At 36.4% G+C, this 18,295-nt stretch overlaps 1 protein-coding gene across 8 annotated transcripts in view; it reads left to right on the top strand.

Moving 5' to 3' along the window:
- The window catches only part of Elp1 (elongator complex protein 1), a 61,646-nt gene that overhangs the window by 17,948 nt on the left and 25,403 nt on the right, over positions 1 to 18,295 (top strand). For 7 of the 8 annotated variants that reach the window (XM_010639289.3, XM_010639288.3, XM_010639287.3 and 4 more), the window contains exons 9-22: positions 190 to 313; positions 1,084 to 1,177; positions 4,454 to 4,684; positions 7,564 to 7,734; positions 9,730 to 9,829; positions 11,722 to 11,904; positions 13,196 to 13,302; positions 13,743 to 13,846; positions 15,252 to 15,305; positions 15,398 to 15,503; positions 16,360 to 16,475; positions 16,825 to 16,898; positions 17,644 to 17,722; positions 17,812 to 17,891. In XM_010639289.3, the coding sequence (XP_010637591.1) occupies positions 190 to 313; positions 1,084 to 1,177; positions 4,454 to 4,684; positions 7,564 to 7,734; positions 9,730 to 9,829; positions 11,722 to 11,904; positions 13,196 to 13,302; positions 13,743 to 13,846; positions 15,252 to 15,305; positions 15,398 to 15,503; positions 16,360 to 16,475; positions 16,825 to 16,898; positions 17,644 to 17,722; positions 17,812 to 17,891 (1,623 nt within the window). Of the gene's footprint in view, positions 1 to 189; positions 314 to 1,083; positions 1,178 to 4,453; positions 4,685 to 5,471; positions 5,698 to 7,563; positions 7,735 to 9,729; positions 9,830 to 11,721; positions 11,905 to 13,195; positions 13,303 to 13,742; positions 13,847 to 15,251; positions 15,306 to 15,397; positions 15,504 to 16,359; positions 16,476 to 16,824; positions 16,899 to 17,643; positions 17,723 to 17,811; positions 17,892 to 18,295 lie in introns of those variants that run through there. The other variant, XM_019209813.2, reaches the window with a different exon arrangement.

The raw sequence follows: 18,295 nt of genomic DNA, 5'->3' as shown, positions 1-18,295 counted from the left end.
CCCCCCCCCCCCCCCCCCCCCGTGAACTGTTTGACAAGAGACAAAGGAAATACAGGATTTGAAACTTCTTGGATGATGATTGTTATTTATTTATTGTTGCTGAAAAAAATATTTTTTCTGAATTTCACCTTGTTTTTAAGCCAGCCAGATGAGCTTTTAGATGTTTTAACACTCTAAATTTGCTTTCAGACCCTCAGGCAGTTTGATTGCTTCTACACAAGATAAACCCAATCAGCAAGATGTTGTGTTTTTTGAGAAAAATGGACTTCTTCATGGTAACTTTATGCTTCCCTTCTTCAAGGATGAAGTTAAGGTAGGAATCTGATTTGTTTGTCATAAAATTTAGAAGACTGGCCAGGGATTTAGCTCAGTAGTTCTGCTGCCTGCCTCGCAAACGCAAGGTCCCAAGTTTGATCTCTGGTACGAAAAAAAAAATTTTTTTTAGGAGACTTCTTCAGCTGCAGAGGTTTATATTTGATATGGGTGTGTAAATACAAGCATTAACATAGATAGTTTTATGACTGCCTTTTTTTCTTAAAGAGAAATTATTTTTTGTACATTTTGTACATTTCTTCATTGTAGGTAAAGTACAGAAAGGAAATAGACATACTAGTTTTTATTGTTTATTTTGACAACATTAAGTTTTTTAGTGATCAAGACATTTTTCATTTTGAACATTTAAACCTGAAGCAGCTTATGTATCATTGAAATTCTGCTAAAATAGAAACACATCAAATGATAATATTTAATTATGTAAAACTTTAGCAGTTAAGACTATTTTTCTTTACAAAACCATAATCTTATTATTATATCAGACTGTCTAAAAATGTTACCTTGTATTTTGGTTAAATTTCTTAGGTGTCTTTTAATCCTTCAAGAATGCATTCTTAAGTCCTTTCTTTATATGACATTTCAAAGATTTAGCAACTCTGTAAGTTAATACAGCTAGGGATCAGCTCAAGTAGTGTGAGGTTATTTCATTTGTGAGAGTAGGAAATTCAACTGTTTTAAAGATTCTCAAATAATTCTAAGGTAATTGCATAGCTAAAGAACAATGGCTTTTTTCCCAAATTTCCCTGTTAGGTGAATGACTTGCTCTGGAATGCAGATTCCTCTGTGCTTGCTGTTTGGCTAGAAGACCTTCAGAGTGAAGAAAATCCTGCTTTGAAAACCTATGGTAAGATAGATGTAGTATCTTAGCTTATGCTTCATGAAATGTAGTTGAGAATAGAAGAGCGTGGGATTTCTCTCATCCCTTCTATTTAATTTCTTAGTGGATTCAAAGAAGCTGAAGTGGGTAGATGCACATGGCGGAGTGGTTAAGTTTGATCATTTATGGATTCAGCCATGTATTGATCAAGGTTCTCTAGAGAAGCAGATCCAGTAGGATATTTGTAGGGACTGGGCAAAGAGATGTGGATGTGCTTATAGCAGATGGCAAGTTTGAAATTCATAGCACTGGCTACCAGGCTGGAAACTCAGGATTTTTATGTTAATAGTCTTAAGGCAGAATTCCTTCTTTTAAAGTGAACTGACTGTAAATGTTAATCACATTTATAAAATACCTTCATAGCAACATCTACATCAGTGTTAAACAAGGCACCATTGCATAGTCAAGCTGACAAATGGACCACTGCAAATCTTTAGTGTTTTTTCTTCTTGGATGGTGTTGCTGCAGATAATCAAAATGTTAACAAAGGAATATTGAGGAAGTGAAGACATTTAGATTGGGCTAAGAATCTTTCTTAAAGCTTTTTAAATGTGTAAATACGTTTTAAGTATTAAATAATTTATAAAAGCATTAGAAAGTAAAAGAAGGAAAAATTCCTGTAATCTTGTACTCATTTGTCTTAGTTGCTTTTTTTCTTACTGAGACAAAACACCTGACACCCAAACTTAAAGGAAGAAAAGTTTATTGCAACTTACAGTTGGTAGAGGTTTCAGTTCATAGTTGGCTGGTTCCAAAGAGGGTGACATGGCAGAAGAGCATTACAGAGGAGAAACAGTTCATGGCAGGCAGAAGGCAGCCAGGCAATAAGCAGCAAAGTAGTAAGGCGGCAGCAGCAGCCTAGGGCCTCTCCCTTCTACTCCTTCTAGGCTCCCTATCTTTTGAGTAGTGCCACCCACAACCAGATTTCCCCTTTCCATCATCTATACCCAGAACTATGCCAAACCAGTCCAGTGGACTAATTTAGTAATCATGCACTTTTAATCCTAGATCACACACCCTAGATTGAACAACCCCTCAAAGCCCCACCTATGACTATGTGAGGCTTTGGGGGGAACATTTAGATATAATCCATAACATTAGTGTGTGTGTGTATGTGTGTATTATATATATTTATAGGTATATATAATGACCTGTAGTTTGTTTTTTGAGATAGGATCTTGCTACATAGCCAGGCTATCCTTGAACTAACTGTGTAGCCCAAAGTCATGCAATCAGTCAAACTCATGAAATCCTCTTGCCTCAGCCTCCTGAGTGCTGAGATTATAGACATGTGCCACCATGCCCTGCAACAATCACTATTAACATATTCTTGTTTTCTTGGTTTATGTGTATATGTCACTATAGCTATGATCTCATTTTTTTTTAAAGTATAGGTAATGATACATCCTTGTAGCTTGCTCTTTTTTTTGTTTTGTTTTTTTTGAGACAGGGTCTCACTATGTAGTGAGACTGACCCGGAACTCACTATGTAGCCCAGGCTGGTCTTGAACTCATAGTGATCCTCCTGCCTCAGCCTCCTGAGTGCTGATATTACAGGCGTGCACCACCATGCCCGGCCTTTTAACTTACTTTTTAAATTTGTTTTTTTATTTAAAAATTACTAGTTATGTCTGTAGTACATAATGATTGCATTCATCACGGGATCATGGGGAGTTGGTACATGTATAGTACATGTTGGTACATAGCTTGGAACTTACTTTGACACTGTCACATGAATAGTTTATTTTTGATACCAGGGACTGAACTCAGGACCTTGTTCTTGTGAGGCAGGTGGCAGAACCACTGAGCTAAATCCCCAGTCCTGTGCATATTTTTATTTCAGATGTACATCTGCATCATTTTAAAATGTTGTATAATCTTTTGTGCCAGTTTATTAAATCTCTTGCTGTTAGGCTTTTAATTTCTCATTATTGTCTACTACAGTATATTCAGCATGTTTGTTTATAAATCTTTCTGCTTATTTCCTAAGTGGCTTTCAAATTCTAATGAGTAGAGCCTTTTAACTGGAATGTTACCAAGATACACATTGACTCATTCAGCATAATGGCTCTCATTCCTGCCTGTACCTTTAGGAAAATATTGATACTGGGGTTTCATTCCAGAGTTGGATTCAATGTGTTAACATAAGAGCTATACATCAATAATTAATTAATTAGTTCTTTTTGGCAGCATTGGACATTGAACCTGGGGACTTGCAAAATTAAAAATAAAAACACACTCCCTGGTGAATTTAGCATATACCCACAGCTAAGAATCACTGAGTAACTGGTATGTCGAGGGATGGCACTGTGATATGCTGAGGATAAACTATTGCATAAGAGTAGGCACAACATCTTTCTTCATGAAGTATGAGCCTGCAGTCTAATTTACCAGCTCAGGATTACATAGAAGTATTGTAGTAGTGTAGTTTTATTTGTTGTGATCATGAAGTTAGAATCCGTGAGCAGGAATATTACTATAAGATTTTAATTTGTATGTATCGTCTGTTTTGATAAAACTTGGTTTTGACCTAATATGGTCTTGTTCTGTTAATACACATTAAAAAGGATACTTGCATGTATGCTAATCTTCTTTGGGCAGCTGAGTCATAGTTAATATCAGATAGCATGGTATCTGGAGGAAAAGCACCTGGAAGACTAATTCAACATGGCAATACTGATCCAGACCTTAGGTTGAGTGTTTTAGCACAGTTACGTACAAAATAATGACATTTCAGTCAAACACAGACCACATATTTAATGGTGGCTCACATGAGATTGTATCACTCAGGGACATCATAACCATCCATTTGTTGTAAGTATACTTTATGATGCTCACAGCAATAAAATCTCATAAAAATGTGTTTTGCAGAATGTATACCTGTTGTTAACTGATGCATGACTAGATTTATAGTCTTGATTGTCAAGATATTTCTAACACTCATGAAGAAAACTTAGTAAAACCCTGTCTTGTTCTAGTAGCTTCCATTCATGATCATAAAGTTTGAAGGTTAGAGGTAAAAACCATATACTTCTGAATTACTGAGGCTTGGCATTTTATTTCTATGGAAAAACTATCTTTTAACTTAAAAGTATTATGATGGTGATTATTGAATTATTATGTTAATGAAGAAGCCAAGCAGAAAAAAATATTTGAAAAAAGACAAAATTGTCACTGTTTCCATTAGCAAATAGTATAAAGTCGGCCTGGCCTCTGAAGACCTTGTTTTTGTTTTCCCTGTAGTTCAACTTTGGACTATTGGAAACTATCATTGGTATCTCAAACAAAGTCTGCCCTTCAGCACCAGTGAGAAGAGCAAGATTGTGTCTCTTATGTGGGATCCAGTGACCCCATATCGGCTGCATGTTCTCTGTCAGGGCTGGCATTACCTCTGCTATGACTGGCACTGGACGACTCACCGGAGCTTGGGAGATAACTCAAGTGACTTGGCAAATGTGGCTGTCATTGATGGAAGTAAGTGGCTGGGGAATGTGTCCATGAGCTTTTAAGGTGTCCTTCAAATGTGTTAGAACAGAATTCTGGGAAAAAATCTATGTTTTAGTTGTTTGGTGCATTTTTATTTATGTGTTTTGTTTCCAACTGACTGGGAATGCTGGTTGGGGCAATATGTTCTCAGGAGAGAACACCCATTTTCATTTTTGTACTTTATTCATGGGCTTCATGCATTTAGTCATCTGGCCTCTGAAGACTTTGAAAATTTTGACCTTTTATAGAGAAGTCAGTAGTAGAATCTTGTGGTTTGGCTGTGTTAGTTTTTTTCTCCTCGGTCTGACAAACTTAGGTTGACCCTTGTATCCCTCCACTTACATTGCTTTGTTTGCCGATACAAGTACTTGCGAATTATTTCTCTAGGATATTCAGTTTATTTCATAGAAATCTGTATAGGTTATTTTTTCTCTTAAATTCTTTTATTGGTACATTTTAGGTACACAGTACATTTATAACTTAGTAAAACCCTGTCTTGTTCTAGTAGCTTCCATTCATGATCATAAAGTTTGAAGGTTAGAGGTAAAAACCATATACTTCTGAATTACTGAGGCTTGGCATTTTATTTCTATGGAAAAACTATCTTTTAACTTAAAAGTATTATGATGGTGATTATTGAATTATTATGTTAATGAAGAAGCCAAGCAGAAAAAAATATTTGAAAAAAGACAAAATTGTCACTGTTTCCATTAGCAAATAGTATAAAGTCGGCCTGGCCTCTGAAGACCTTGTTTTTGTTTTCCCTGTAGTTCAACTTTGGACTATTGGAAACTATCATTGGTATCTCAAACAAAGTCTGCCCTTCAGCACCAGTGAGAAGAGCAAGATTGTGTCTCTTATGTGGGATCCAGTGACCCCATATCGGCTGCATGTTCTCTGTCAGGGCTGGCATTACCTCTGCTATGACTGGCACTGGACGACTCACCGGAGCTTGGGAGATAACTCAAGTGACTTGGCAAATGTGGCTGTCATTGATGGAAGTAAGTGGCTGGGGAATGTGTCCATGAGCTTTTAAGGTGTCCTTCAAATGTGTTAGAACAGAATTCTGGGAAAAAATCTATGTTTTAGTTGTTTGGTGCATTTTTATTTATGTGTTTTGTTTCCAACTGACTGGGAATGCTGGTTGGGGCAATATGTTCTCAGGAGAGAACACCCATTTTCATTTTTGTACTTTATTCATGGGCTTCATGCATTTAGTCATCTGGCCTCTGAAGACTTTGAAAATTTTGACCTTTTATAGAGAAGTCAGTAGTAGAATCTTGTGGTTTGGCTGTGTTAGTTTTTTTCTCCTCGGTCTGACAAACTTAGGTTGACCCTTGTATCCCTCCACTTACATTGCTTTGTTTGCCGATACAAGTACTTGCGAATTATTTCTCTAGGATATTCAGTTTATTTCATAGAAATCTGTATAGGTTATTTTTTCTCTTAAATTCTTTTATTGGTACATTTTAGGTACACAGTACATTTACATTCATCATTGGGAACTTGTACCTTTACATGATGTATCTTGGTTCCTATTTTTTCCCCATTCCCTGCCCTCCCTTCAACCCCTCTACCCCTCCCTATTTGCAAAGGCTTTGTTTCCATTTATTTATTGTCATATTTTTTCCTATCCCTTCTTTCTTTTCCTCTCCCACCTCCCCTACCCCTTTGGGCCTTTCTTCCTATTTCACATTATCCATTATTCATTTTAATCTTTGTTTATACTTTCAGTTTCTTATACCAGAGAAACTATTCAGTATTTACACGTGTGCTATTTATTTTACTCGAGTATATCCTCAATGTGCATCCATTTAGCTCTAAATGTCTCTAATTTCTAGGTTGGTATTTTAAGATTAGGTGAAAGCTTTTTTTGGGGGGGCACTGGATTGGTGAGTGAAGTAGTTACCCAAATAGTTTACTTATTGCTTCTAAACTCTTGTGGATTTTTTTTTTTTTTTTTTTTTTTTTTTTTTTTGTGGTACTGTGCATTGAACTCAGGACCTTGCAGGTGCGAAGCCATTGAGCTTAAATCACCAGCCCTTGTTTCTAAACTCATAATGAGAGTTGTTGTACTAATGTCTATTCTTTGTGGTGATTGTAATACTGATTTTTCAATCATATATTCTGTATAGCAAACTTAATTGGTTCTCATTACAAATCGACACATAGGAAACTGCTTTAAGAATTTTCAAAAAATTGATTCCCTGTCTTGGCCACAGGCCAAGTTTTAACACCAGAACTCTGATCTGTTGGCCTTTTTACACCCAAAATTTCCAAGTTCATAGATGGACCACTGCAGGCCTGGTGGATGATAATAGCCAGATACAGAAAGAGCCTGTGATGCTTCCCTCTTTCTCCGTATTATTTTTAAGCTTATTCATAAGAAAAACACCAAAAAACCTTTATGAAGAATTGGTGTATATTTTCTGCCATCATTACTACTCGGGATTACAGTAATGTTTAGATACAGTAAGTCCTCAACTTACAAACAGTAGAGTTGCAAACTTTTGCAGACACAAATGGACCTCGCATTGTGAGTATTCGTAGGTGCAAACAAATCATGAAAGTAGCTCTGGTGTTTTCTGGACATTGTGCAGTTGTGTTGCTGTGTGCTTACAGTACAGTGCAATAGTATATAGTAGTACAGTACAGTCGGCCTTCTGTATTTGTGTGTGTGTGTGTTTGGTTTTTTTATGCTTTACATTGTATATTTATGTCAAAAGTGTGTAAGACTCACTTTGTTGGGCTTATGAATGAATCCAGTTTACAAACATTCTCCCAGAATGGAACTCGTGCATAGGTTGGTACTTAACTGTACCTGTTTCACACATTGGATATCTAATTTTCTTCTATTTCACTTGCAGATAAGGTGTTGGTCACAGTCTTCCGACAGACTGTGATTCCACCTCCCATGTGCACATACTACCTGCTGCTTCCACATCCAGTGAATCAAGTCATGTTCTCTGCACACTCAAAAAAAAGTAATGACCTTGCTGTCCTAGATGCCAGTAACCAGGTTTCTATCTACAAATGTGGTATGTTAAAAGACTGTTACCAAAATGTTCTGAATTAGGGCCCCTTGTATACAAAAGCAAATTATTGTTTGGTTTTTAAATGTTTAAAAAATTTTGAAGTCTGTTATTCTCAGTATTATTATGATATTTAATTGGCTTGTATTATTTTGAATCCTACTCTAGTTTAAGGACTTTCTTTCCTCCCTCCCTCCCTCACTCTTTCTCTGTCTCTCTCTCTCTCTTTCTTTCTTTCTTCTTTGTACGGGGGATCGAACTCGGGCCCTTGGGCTTCAGAGATATGCACTGGAACCACTAAGCTAAATCCCTCGCTTACTCTAGTTTAAAAGCATTTCTGTTTGCCTTACTGATTTTGAAGAGTCAATTACTTAAGAATAACATTCAACCCTGGAAATAACATCGTGTCTTATTACGTCTTTGACATGCTTTACTGTTTTCATTGCCTTACAGGTTTTTAGTTGGTCTTGTGCTCTATTGAAACCATGTCAGAGGTGGTTTTTCCTACTTTGTAAGTGAGGGCATACAGTGCCAGAGGGTTTGCACTGTCCTTGAGCAAGAACAGGCAGTAACCTAACACAGGAGTTCCTGCTCCTACTTTAGTTGTCTTTTCATAGTCTCTCTGTTGCTATCTTGATACAATGGTATACTTGATTTTTTTTTTTTTTTTTTTTTTTTTTTTTTTTGGTAAGCTTTAGGATCATGTCATAAAGTAAATTGGCATATGGAAATGATCCTTGTTTCAAATATCCTTTGACTATGCAGTCAGAAAAAGCCTTGGCAGCTGCTGAGAGAGAATAATTAATTAATTCATGCTAATGTTCCCTGCTTTTGCATCAGCTTTCCTGCTAAATCAATAGCCTACCATTCACATGAATCCTTTTTAGATATAGTTGGCTATTACAGTCCTTAAAGTTTTAAAAATAGCTTTTTAAGAAGTAATGATAATGTGTTCATTATCAAGATAGTATAGTACATCATTTGGTAAGTGCTGTGGAGAAAAATTAAGCAAAGTGAGATACAGGAGAAAGCTTGAGGATAGGGACCTACTAGGAGAACATGACTTATATCTAGGATGATCAGGGAAGGCCTCTCTGAGGATAATATTAAGCAGAGATCTGGTTAGAATCAGAGTGAGCCATATGAACATGTGGAGTGAGAGCATTCAGAAGAGAATAAAAAGCAGCTGCGAAGGTGTCTGTTGTGTTTAGAAAACGCCTAGGAGTTCGTGGTGGCTGTGGCAGAGAAAATGAAGGGAGATTGGTGGGTGGGGCCCTAGAAATGTTATGGAACAGCTCTTACAGGGCTATGAAGGCTTTTTACTCTGAGTGAGCTATAAAGCCTCGAGTGGGCTTGACACTGAGAAGTTCAGTATTCTGACTGATTTTTGTTTGTTTTGGTTTTGGTACTGAGGATTGTACCCAAGGTCTTATGTGTGCCAGACAAATATTGTGCCACTGAATGACATCCCCAACCCATTTTATTTTTTATTTTGAGATAAGGTCTCAGTTCTCACTAAGTTTCCCAGGGTCACCTCAAACTTAACATCTGCTGCCTTCATCTCCTGGGTAGCTGGGATTATAGGCTTGCACTACCATACCCTGTATGACTAAATTTTTGCAGGATTGCCTTGCCCACTGGGAATACATTGGATCAAGAGTAGAAAAGAAAATGTATTTTAAATGAGTGCTGAGGATTTAAAGATGTGAGGTAACTGAGAGAGGACAGTGGAGGAAATAGCACGGAATTAGAAGGTAGGCAGGCCCTTCACCTGGTTTTGTTTATTGGTAAAAGTTGTACCTGACCTGGTGTTAACAGGAAGCAGGTTTTGGCTAAGCCTCAAAGATATGCAGAGATTTAAGAAAGAGGTTGACATGTGGCTGTTTTCTAGATTGCTTTAATTACCTTCTAGAACTCATTAATTGTGGAGCTTCCATCCCTTTAGTGTCAGGGAAATGGTTTACAATTTACAATGGTAATATCTGCCTTCTTATTTTCTAGGTGATAGTGTAAGTATGGACCCCACTGTGAAACTGGGCGCTGTGGGTGGAAGTGGATTTAAAGTTCCTCTTAGAACACCTCATCTGGAAAAGAGATACACGTAAGTTCTTAATTATTTTGGGCCTCTGGGAACAGAACAAGCAGCACTTTTTTCTAGTCAACCACCTGTTACTCTCTGCCTATTGCTGAGTTGAACTAGAAGGAGATACAGCAGCCAGGCCATGGTTGTTCATCCAGATTGAGGGGGCTACTCAGTTTATCTGAGTGCTCTGTATTCCAGTGGGTGGCAAGGAAATAGGAATCATAAGCCAGTCAGAACCCACTTGCCAGCTCAAAATAGCCATTGGTTCTCCAGGGAAAATCACACAGGAAAGATAGAGGTAAAGATTATAGGCAGAGGTGTACCCTCTTACATATATATATGGAGGTATATGTTAATATGTGAATGATTCAGTGCAGCTTTGGACTTGGCCTCATCCCAGACTCTGTAACTTATGGGTGTTATATTTTGAAGTTCTTGGACTGGAATCAGAATCTTTTTTTTTTTACAGACAACTGGACATTTGCAAAATGACCCAGATGCCAAATTATAATACCACTTCTGTGGCAAAAAAAAAAAAAAATTTTTTTTACATGCTATTTATTGAGTGCTTACAGATTAAAAACAAAGTTATAGGATACGTAGCTTGACCAAGGTCATGAACCTGCTACCTGCAGGATCCAAGTTTATTCTATGTTCTTAATTACTGACCTACTCTGCCTACTGAGAGTGTCTATTAGTAAATTAATAGATAAAAGTCTAGTGTAGCAAATAACAATTGAATAAACATTAAGTATACAGCCTGTGTATAGTTTGGGGGCTGTTTATATAATGTTTAATACTTTTAAAAGAATATTTATTTGCCTATTTCTTCTTAGACTGTGTTAGCTTTCCAATATTATAACAAATACCTGAGATAAGTCAACGTACAGAGAAGAAGGGTTTATTTTGGCTGACAGTTTTGGATCCAAATTTCAGCACACAGACTTGAAACTACTAAAAGATAAAATATAAGGCAAATTAGAAAATAGGATCCAGTTTAGAATATAGCTTTATTTTTTAGGAAATTGAGAGGAACAGATCCAATTCATTCAGAGAAGATACCATGAATGACAGGAACACTTATCTTGATCCTTGCAGAAAAAAATTGGTTTTGGGTTGGAAAGGCTGGGAGAGCGTTGGTGAGAACCAGAGATGGGAATCATTTTACGTAGAGAATACTGTGAAGGGGCCAAGTTTGGGAAGAGATGGTTGAATAGGAAGATCATGGTATGACCTGCTTCTTAAGTGGGAGCTGAGGTGTCGTTGGATATAAAAAGCAGAAAGTAGCCTGTATGGATTCCTATGTGATGTAGCAAAATCAGTGCCCTAAACAGTGCCATAGGTCAGGTGAATAGATAAATAGATGCTCCCTAAAGAAGGCAGCAGATACACAGAAACCATCTCCCAAACTAGTCACTTTGATGTTAGGTCCTTAGGAAAAGGCTCGTCTTACTTTGACCCAGGTATCTATGAGCATCTAGTTTGAATGCTAATAAGTGGTAACAGTGAAAGCGTGGGACAGGTAATTTCCTTGTACAATAGATTTTCTGATATGTTCTCTTCAACTCTAAAGATCTCAGGCTGTGGGAAGCTTAATTTAAAGTAAATACAGCGGGGGATGTAGCTCAGTGGTATAGCGCCTGCCTGGCAAACATGAGGCCCTGAGTTTGATTTCGGGCACAGCCGCCCCCATGTCTTTAAAATAAATACGAAGAGAGATTAAGCCAGACAGACATTATTTTTGGATTTTTCTAGTATTTAGCTCAGGTTTTGTTCCTCTGAATAATTGGGAGATGACCGTGTACTACTACATGGTTCATTCTTTATTCAGGAAAGATTTTAAAAGTTCAGTGCTTTTAAAGTTTTATTCATATCTTGGATTTAAAATTTTTTTTTAACATTTAAAACAGAATTCAGTTTGAGAATGGTGAAGATCAAGAAGTAAACCCACTGAAGCTCACCCTTCTCACCTGGATTGAAGAAAACAGTTTCCTGGCTGTAAGCCACAGTCAGGTCAGCCCACGGTCTGCTGTTCACCGTTTGACTATAGCCTCTTCTGAGGTGGCTGAGGAGCAAGGGCAGCTCACCCTCAGGTATTGCAGTCCTTCTCTTCTCCCCATGCTCAGTAAACATGTGACGTTATGCTGTGATCTTTTATGTTCATAGGCCTTTTTTAAAAAATTCTAAGACCAAAGTTGAGCAGTGGTTTTCTTGTTAGACACACTTTGGAAGAGGATTAAGTCTGTTGAGCCATATCAAAATAACAGACCAAAATTATATCAAGGAATAGTGAAAAGTGAGACATACCAATAGAGGCAAAACATTGAAGATATATCAAATTGACCAGCTTTTTGAATGCATACAATTTACATTATCTAAAATATCTAAACTATGCAAGTTTCTTCTCTTCAAATTTGAAGTTCTTTATCATTACTTTGAAGAAAGAAAAGCTAGATAGAGTTACCTCCTTTGGAAACAAAGCCATTTACAATATTTTTCTACTGCTTTGACTTGTTTCTCAGGAACTATTTTGTTCATGTAAACTATGTCTTTAAGGAATGGAATGTCCCCCAGTTTTTAGCAATTGATAGCTTGCATTACTATAGGTATGCTTTTTAAAAGATAGTCTTAACTACCTCTTCTATTAAGGAATTTTTCTTCTCTCTATTCATAGACTCTGGAAAAAATGTAATGGCAATAACAAAATCCCTCTTATTAATACAGTTTTCTTTCATGCTTATGATAGCAAGAGAGAAATTGAGTGTGTCCTTTTTTCTGTATACCAGTTTATTCATGCAATTTATAGTTTAAGAAAAATGATACTGGTACTGTGGAATATCTAATGAGACATTAAATTATAGTAAGTTACTGCCAAAATAGGTATAATGACTTTACATTGTAGGCAGCAGTTTTGCAGAAAATAGGGTTATGTAACAAGTTACTGCTTTCACTGGGCTTGGACTTATAGTAATTTGTCTCTCCATATGTTGTATATATGTGTGTGTACACTTAGATTATGTGTGCATTCATGAGTATATGTACAGAGTCCGCCAAAAAAACGTATACACACTTCAGCAGTGCACCATACTAACAACTATCTGGAAGCTAGTGGCCACCGCTTTGACCACCTCTTGTAATTGTAGAGGCCAAAGGTCACTTGTATTACTCTCATGATATCTCAGTAAATTTAGTATTAAAATATTTATACAAGTTTTCCTATTCCTGATGTATACTTTTTTTTTGTGGACTCTGTTATATTGAAATTGGCAGTGCAGTACCTATATATATATTTTTTTTTTTCTGTTTTGCAAAATCAATGAAATGTCTCTGCTTTTAAGAGTAATGGTATCTTTTTTCCCCTTTCCCCTTTTAAACTTTCTGTAGCTCATCTGTGACAGTGGAGGGGATTATAATCACTCTGTGTTGCAGTTCCAAGACCAAATCGGTAGCATTGCAGCTGGCTGATGGCCAGATACTTAAGTGTCTTTGGGGTAAGTATCAAAGTTTTAGGAAAACATGTCTAGCTCTTATGAAATATTTAATTCTTGAAAACATGTACTTGTTATTTTCTTGTACTTGACAGTGTCATATCAGTATCTTGTCAGGGCTTTTTTTTTTTACCTCCTCAGTGCTGAGGCTTGAACCCAGCAAGTGCTTTGCTACAGAGCTACACCCTCAACCTGTTGACTAAGGCTTTTAATTATCCGGGAAATTCTAAGCTGTAGAGTAGAATTTGCAAATATTTTCTGCTTCTGTTTTTTCTTAAAATGAGCAGAGTGTCCTAGTGACTTTCTAAAATACATTTGGAAAGTGATATAAATTGTGTATTAAGTATTTTAGGAAGTATTGGTGTCAACAGTTTTTTGTTTTGTTTTGTTTTTTTAAAAAGAGACAGTTAGCTCTTTGTAAACCAGATATGCCAATCTTGCAGAGTCACCTTCTTTGGCTGTTGAACCATGGAAGAGCCCTGGTGGATTTCCTGTCCGATTTCCTTATCCATGCATACAGACTGAATTGGCTGTGATTGGAGGAGAGGTAAGTGAACACAAGATAAGGAAGTTTATCACTTAAAATAGTTATCCAGTGAATGATGTATAGAAAGAGTGTGGGCCTTGGAGTTGGATTTGAGTCTCTAGTAAATCCCAAGGCAACAATAGGAAGGTGTCTCACTTTTTGGATCCATACTTTCTTTATCTATAAGATGGGAAAATAAGTGTCTTTCCTTCAGGATTCATGAGAATTAAACAAGATACTGTATATGATTGGAAGATTTTTATCCCTAGTTTAACAGAATACTCAAAGTTAGTTTTACTCTATAATAGTATATAAGATCCTAATGATATAATTGACCATGTGAAATAGGAAGAAAAGGGCTAAAGGTATAGGGAAAATGGGAAGGGTAGGGGAAAGGTAATAAGGGAAAAGAAAAATTATGAGAAAATGAAAAAATGGAAATAAAGTGTTTGTAAATGGGGAGGGGGGGAAGGGGTGTAGGGAGGGCAGGGACAAGGGGAAAAATGAGAACCAAGACCTGTCATGTAAAGGTACAAGATCCCAATAATGAACGTAATTGTACTGTATACCTTAAATGTACCAATAAACTCAATTAATAAAAAGAACAACAACAACAACTAAACAAAATTAGTTTTACTGAATAGCATTTTAGGACAACAAGAGTGAATTCAAAAGAGTATTCACTAGGTTATCATTCATTAAATATTAGGATGCAGTGCTTATAAATTAAAACAATGGAGTTAATCCTCTTCTATCAATCTAGGTAAAACTATTCCTTCTGATGGGAGATGAAGGAAATCAATAAGGCATAATGATAAGAGAATAATGAAGTGCTTAGGAGCAATTACAGAATGGTAGCTGTGAAGATGGGAATCTTTGGTGGTGTAGGGAAACATCTCTGAGTCAGTGATGTATGTGCTGCAGTGTGAAGAAGAAAGCTCCCTCTAGAAATATATTCCCAGAAGAAAGAACTAGAAACATCCTGAGCTTGGAAAGCTATCATTGTGTTTAGACGACGCAGTGGAGGTAGTGTGGCTGGAGCTGAGCAACAGAAAGTTATTTATGATTTTTAGCCAGTTGAGTCATGTGTTCTGCTTCATGGTTGATAGGTGGTCCGGCTGCCCAGAGAAGTAGATTGGAGAGGCATGAGAGTGGAATGGAAGATCAACAGAGAGGAATTGATGACATAGGACAGGAGATGTATTCAAGATCAGTATAGAAGATAGTAATAACAGGACTTGCTGCTGGACTGGGAGGCATCATACTTCATTTCATATTGGACAGTCCATCTAGGGTATCTACATTCAGTTCTGGTTATGAGGACTTAGGTGTGAAATCATAAAACAGTAGAACTCTGTAATAAAGAAATTAGGCTTCACTAATTTGAAATAGAATTGCATTTAATTTGTATTGTGTTTCTTTGCAGGAATGTGTCCTTGGTCTGACTGACAGGTGTCGCTTTTTCATCAGTGACACTGAGGTATCAAGGCTTGGTTGGATGTTGGATCCTTTTTACAGTTTGGTCTACGTAATACTGCTAAACAACCCCTTGTCTCTTTTTCCTTGTTGCAGGTTGCATCAGATATCACATCATTCACACTATATGATGAGTTTTTATTGTTGACAACCCATTCTCATACCTGCCTGTGTTTTTCCCTGAGAGATACTTCATTAAAAAGTAAGTTTTCAGTGTATAAAATGGAAATGGCCTCTCCTCCAGGTCTTTTGCCTTTTGGAGTCTTGAAGACTTAATTTCTTCACCTACTTTGGCTTTTTGCCATGGAGTCATAAGCTGGAGAAAACTTTTAGATTTCATTTATTTAGCCTCTACCCTTAACATAATATCTTAATTAAATTATTCTGTATCACTAAGCAAAGATTTCCAGATATAGAAGTCCCCCCTTAAGTAGCACATTCTAAAATTAAACAAGAATTTTTCTATATAACTGATATGATATTTTACTTGGAGTTAGCCTCTAGATCCCAAACTAGCAGTATGCTCTAACTTTGGGTTATAGTCTTTCTTTTTTCATTATGCCCACTCTCCTTTGTACTTCTAGACTTCATCTTATGATTTGTAGGATATTGGCGTCCTTTTTATTCCATGCCCCATGTGTCTGTGTGTGTCTTCATTGTTTTAAAAAGCACACTTACAGTTCGATCCCCGGTACCAAAATAAAACAAAACAAACAAAAAGCACACTTATTTTCTTTGTTACTAACTTGGAAACAGTCTCTTTCTTCTATTGATAGGGTTATACTATATACTGGTAATGCTGTGAAGTAGAGAAGCTGCCCTGACACCCTTATGTTTTTCCAAATTGTTTTGAGAATTTAGACAGCTGTGTAAGAGCGACGACAGGTTCCAGGAATTATTAGATCATTCATCACATGGGCTAATAATCTTGAGGTTGAGTGGGAAAGCATAGAAACTGGTTGTTAATTGCTCTGTTTTGCTTAATATGTGTGTTTTATCTGCAGTTAATGGAGAGTGGCTTATGATAGTTTTCAAGGCTTACCTAGTGGTATTTTTAGCATTGCAGGCAAGTCTATGCAGTAGTCATGTGGCTAACGGGGAAGTTCTGCGGAAGGTGGAGAGGGGTTCACGGATTGTCACAGTTATGCCCCAGGATACAAAGCTTATATTACAGGTACACTGATTTTTCAGGCTTTGTGATTGTCATTAAGTCACTAACAATTCTTGAAGATTTTATTTTGGGCTCTTTTATCCTTTTAAGTCATTTATTACAAATTTCTGGTAGGTTGTTAGGTTTATACAATGGAGTGTTGATAACAGGCTCTGACTAGTTAGGCTCAAACGGAAGCTTTGCTTGAAAGTCAGATCAATACTGAGCACAACTAGATTCTGCTACAAGTGTTCTCATTGCTTGTGCAACATTGTGAAATAATGAGGGAGTTAAGTAAAATTATGTATCCTGCTATTCAGATTTTTGTCCACTTAATTAAAAACGTTACTGTTTTGATTCACTTATTTTTAAGATGCCAAGAGGGAATTTAGAAGTTGTTCATCATCGAGCCCTGGTTTTAGCTCAGATTCGGAAGTGGTTGGACAAGTAAGTGCCATGTGTATGACTAGCTTGACCCTTGTAGACAGTGAGTATTTTAATATAATTTTTACAGCTTACCAGTACAAAAAACTTTTATTGCAGATATGTTCAATCAAATTCTCAGAAACTTACTATTCACTTTTAAAATTATTATTCACCTTGATTTTTAGCCATACATTTAGAACTTCATTTCTCTTAGGGGGTTGAGATCAAATGGTGTCTTTATCTGCAAGGATTGTTTTCCAGTTTGTTAAATATTTTAAACATATGGAAAAGTTGAAAGAATTGTCCAGAAATATGCTGTCTTAGGACCCTAAATACTATACTAATGACCCTAATACTATATGTGGTGGTAGATACTCCTAACAAAATGAATCATGAAGCTCATATAAAGGAGGGCTTCTCTTAACTCAGCAGGACCTGAATGGACTTCAGGTGGTCTGTGAACTAGGAAAATTGTACAGCAAACTATCTATGTGTATTTATCCATAGCTTTTAATAGATTTGTAGAGGAGTCTTGACCCAGAAAAGCCTGGGTTGCTGTTGTGAAAGAAGCAATCAAAATTCTGAGTCTATTTGGAGCAAACTTTATATTAGATAGGTGTCCACTGATACTTTGTTAAAACAGTAGATCTGTTACCTGAAGCTTTTTTTGGATTATAACTGGTTTTTTATCTTAATGAAAATATGCTACTCCCAGGGAACTTACTTTTTGTGAAATACTCTTTCCATCCATTCTGTCCCCTCACAGGCTGATGTTTAAAGAAGCTTTTGAATGCATGAGAAAACTGAGAATTAATCTCAATCTGATTCATGACCATAACCCTAAGGTAATTTTCTAAATCTAGCATTTACCATAGCTTACAATATATTTGAACTAATGTGATCCCATTCAAAATGTTTGTCTTTTTTTTGGTAGGTATTTCTTGAAAATGTGGAAACCTTCGTTAGACAGATAGATTCTGTAAATCATATTAACTTGTTTTTCACAGAATTGAAGTAAGTATTTGATAATTCATAAATTTTGTCTTTTTAAGGAAATAAAATATAATAGCTAGAGAAATTACTGCTCATTTAAAAAATCATTGTAACTCTTAGATGCCAGATTTTATTTTCTCTTCTTTTAAAAATAGTCTACTTAAAAGTATGACTAAAACATGACATTCAATATTATTATTCACCTTGACTTTTAGCTATACATTTAAAACTGTTTCTCTTAGGGGGTTGAGATAAAATGGTGTCTGCCTGTGATGATTGTTTTCCAATTTGTTAAATATTTTAAGCATTTGGAAATTTGAAAGAATTGTCCAGAAATATCCTGTCTTAGGACCCTAAATCTCCATTTCAAATTTTCCTATATGTGCTTTCTCACCATCTGTAATTTGTCCACCCACCCATCTGTT

Source organism: Fukomys damarensis, unplaced genomic scaffold, assembly GCF_012274545.1.
Source record: "Fukomys damarensis isolate Sample0158 unplaced genomic scaffold, DMR_v1.0_HiC HiC_scaffold_36, whole genome shotgun sequence".
NCBI classification, from domain to species: domain Eukaryota; kingdom Metazoa; phylum Chordata; class Mammalia; order Rodentia; family Bathyergidae; genus Fukomys; species Fukomys damarensis.
This window is presented reverse-complemented; position numbering and strand designations above follow the sequence as displayed.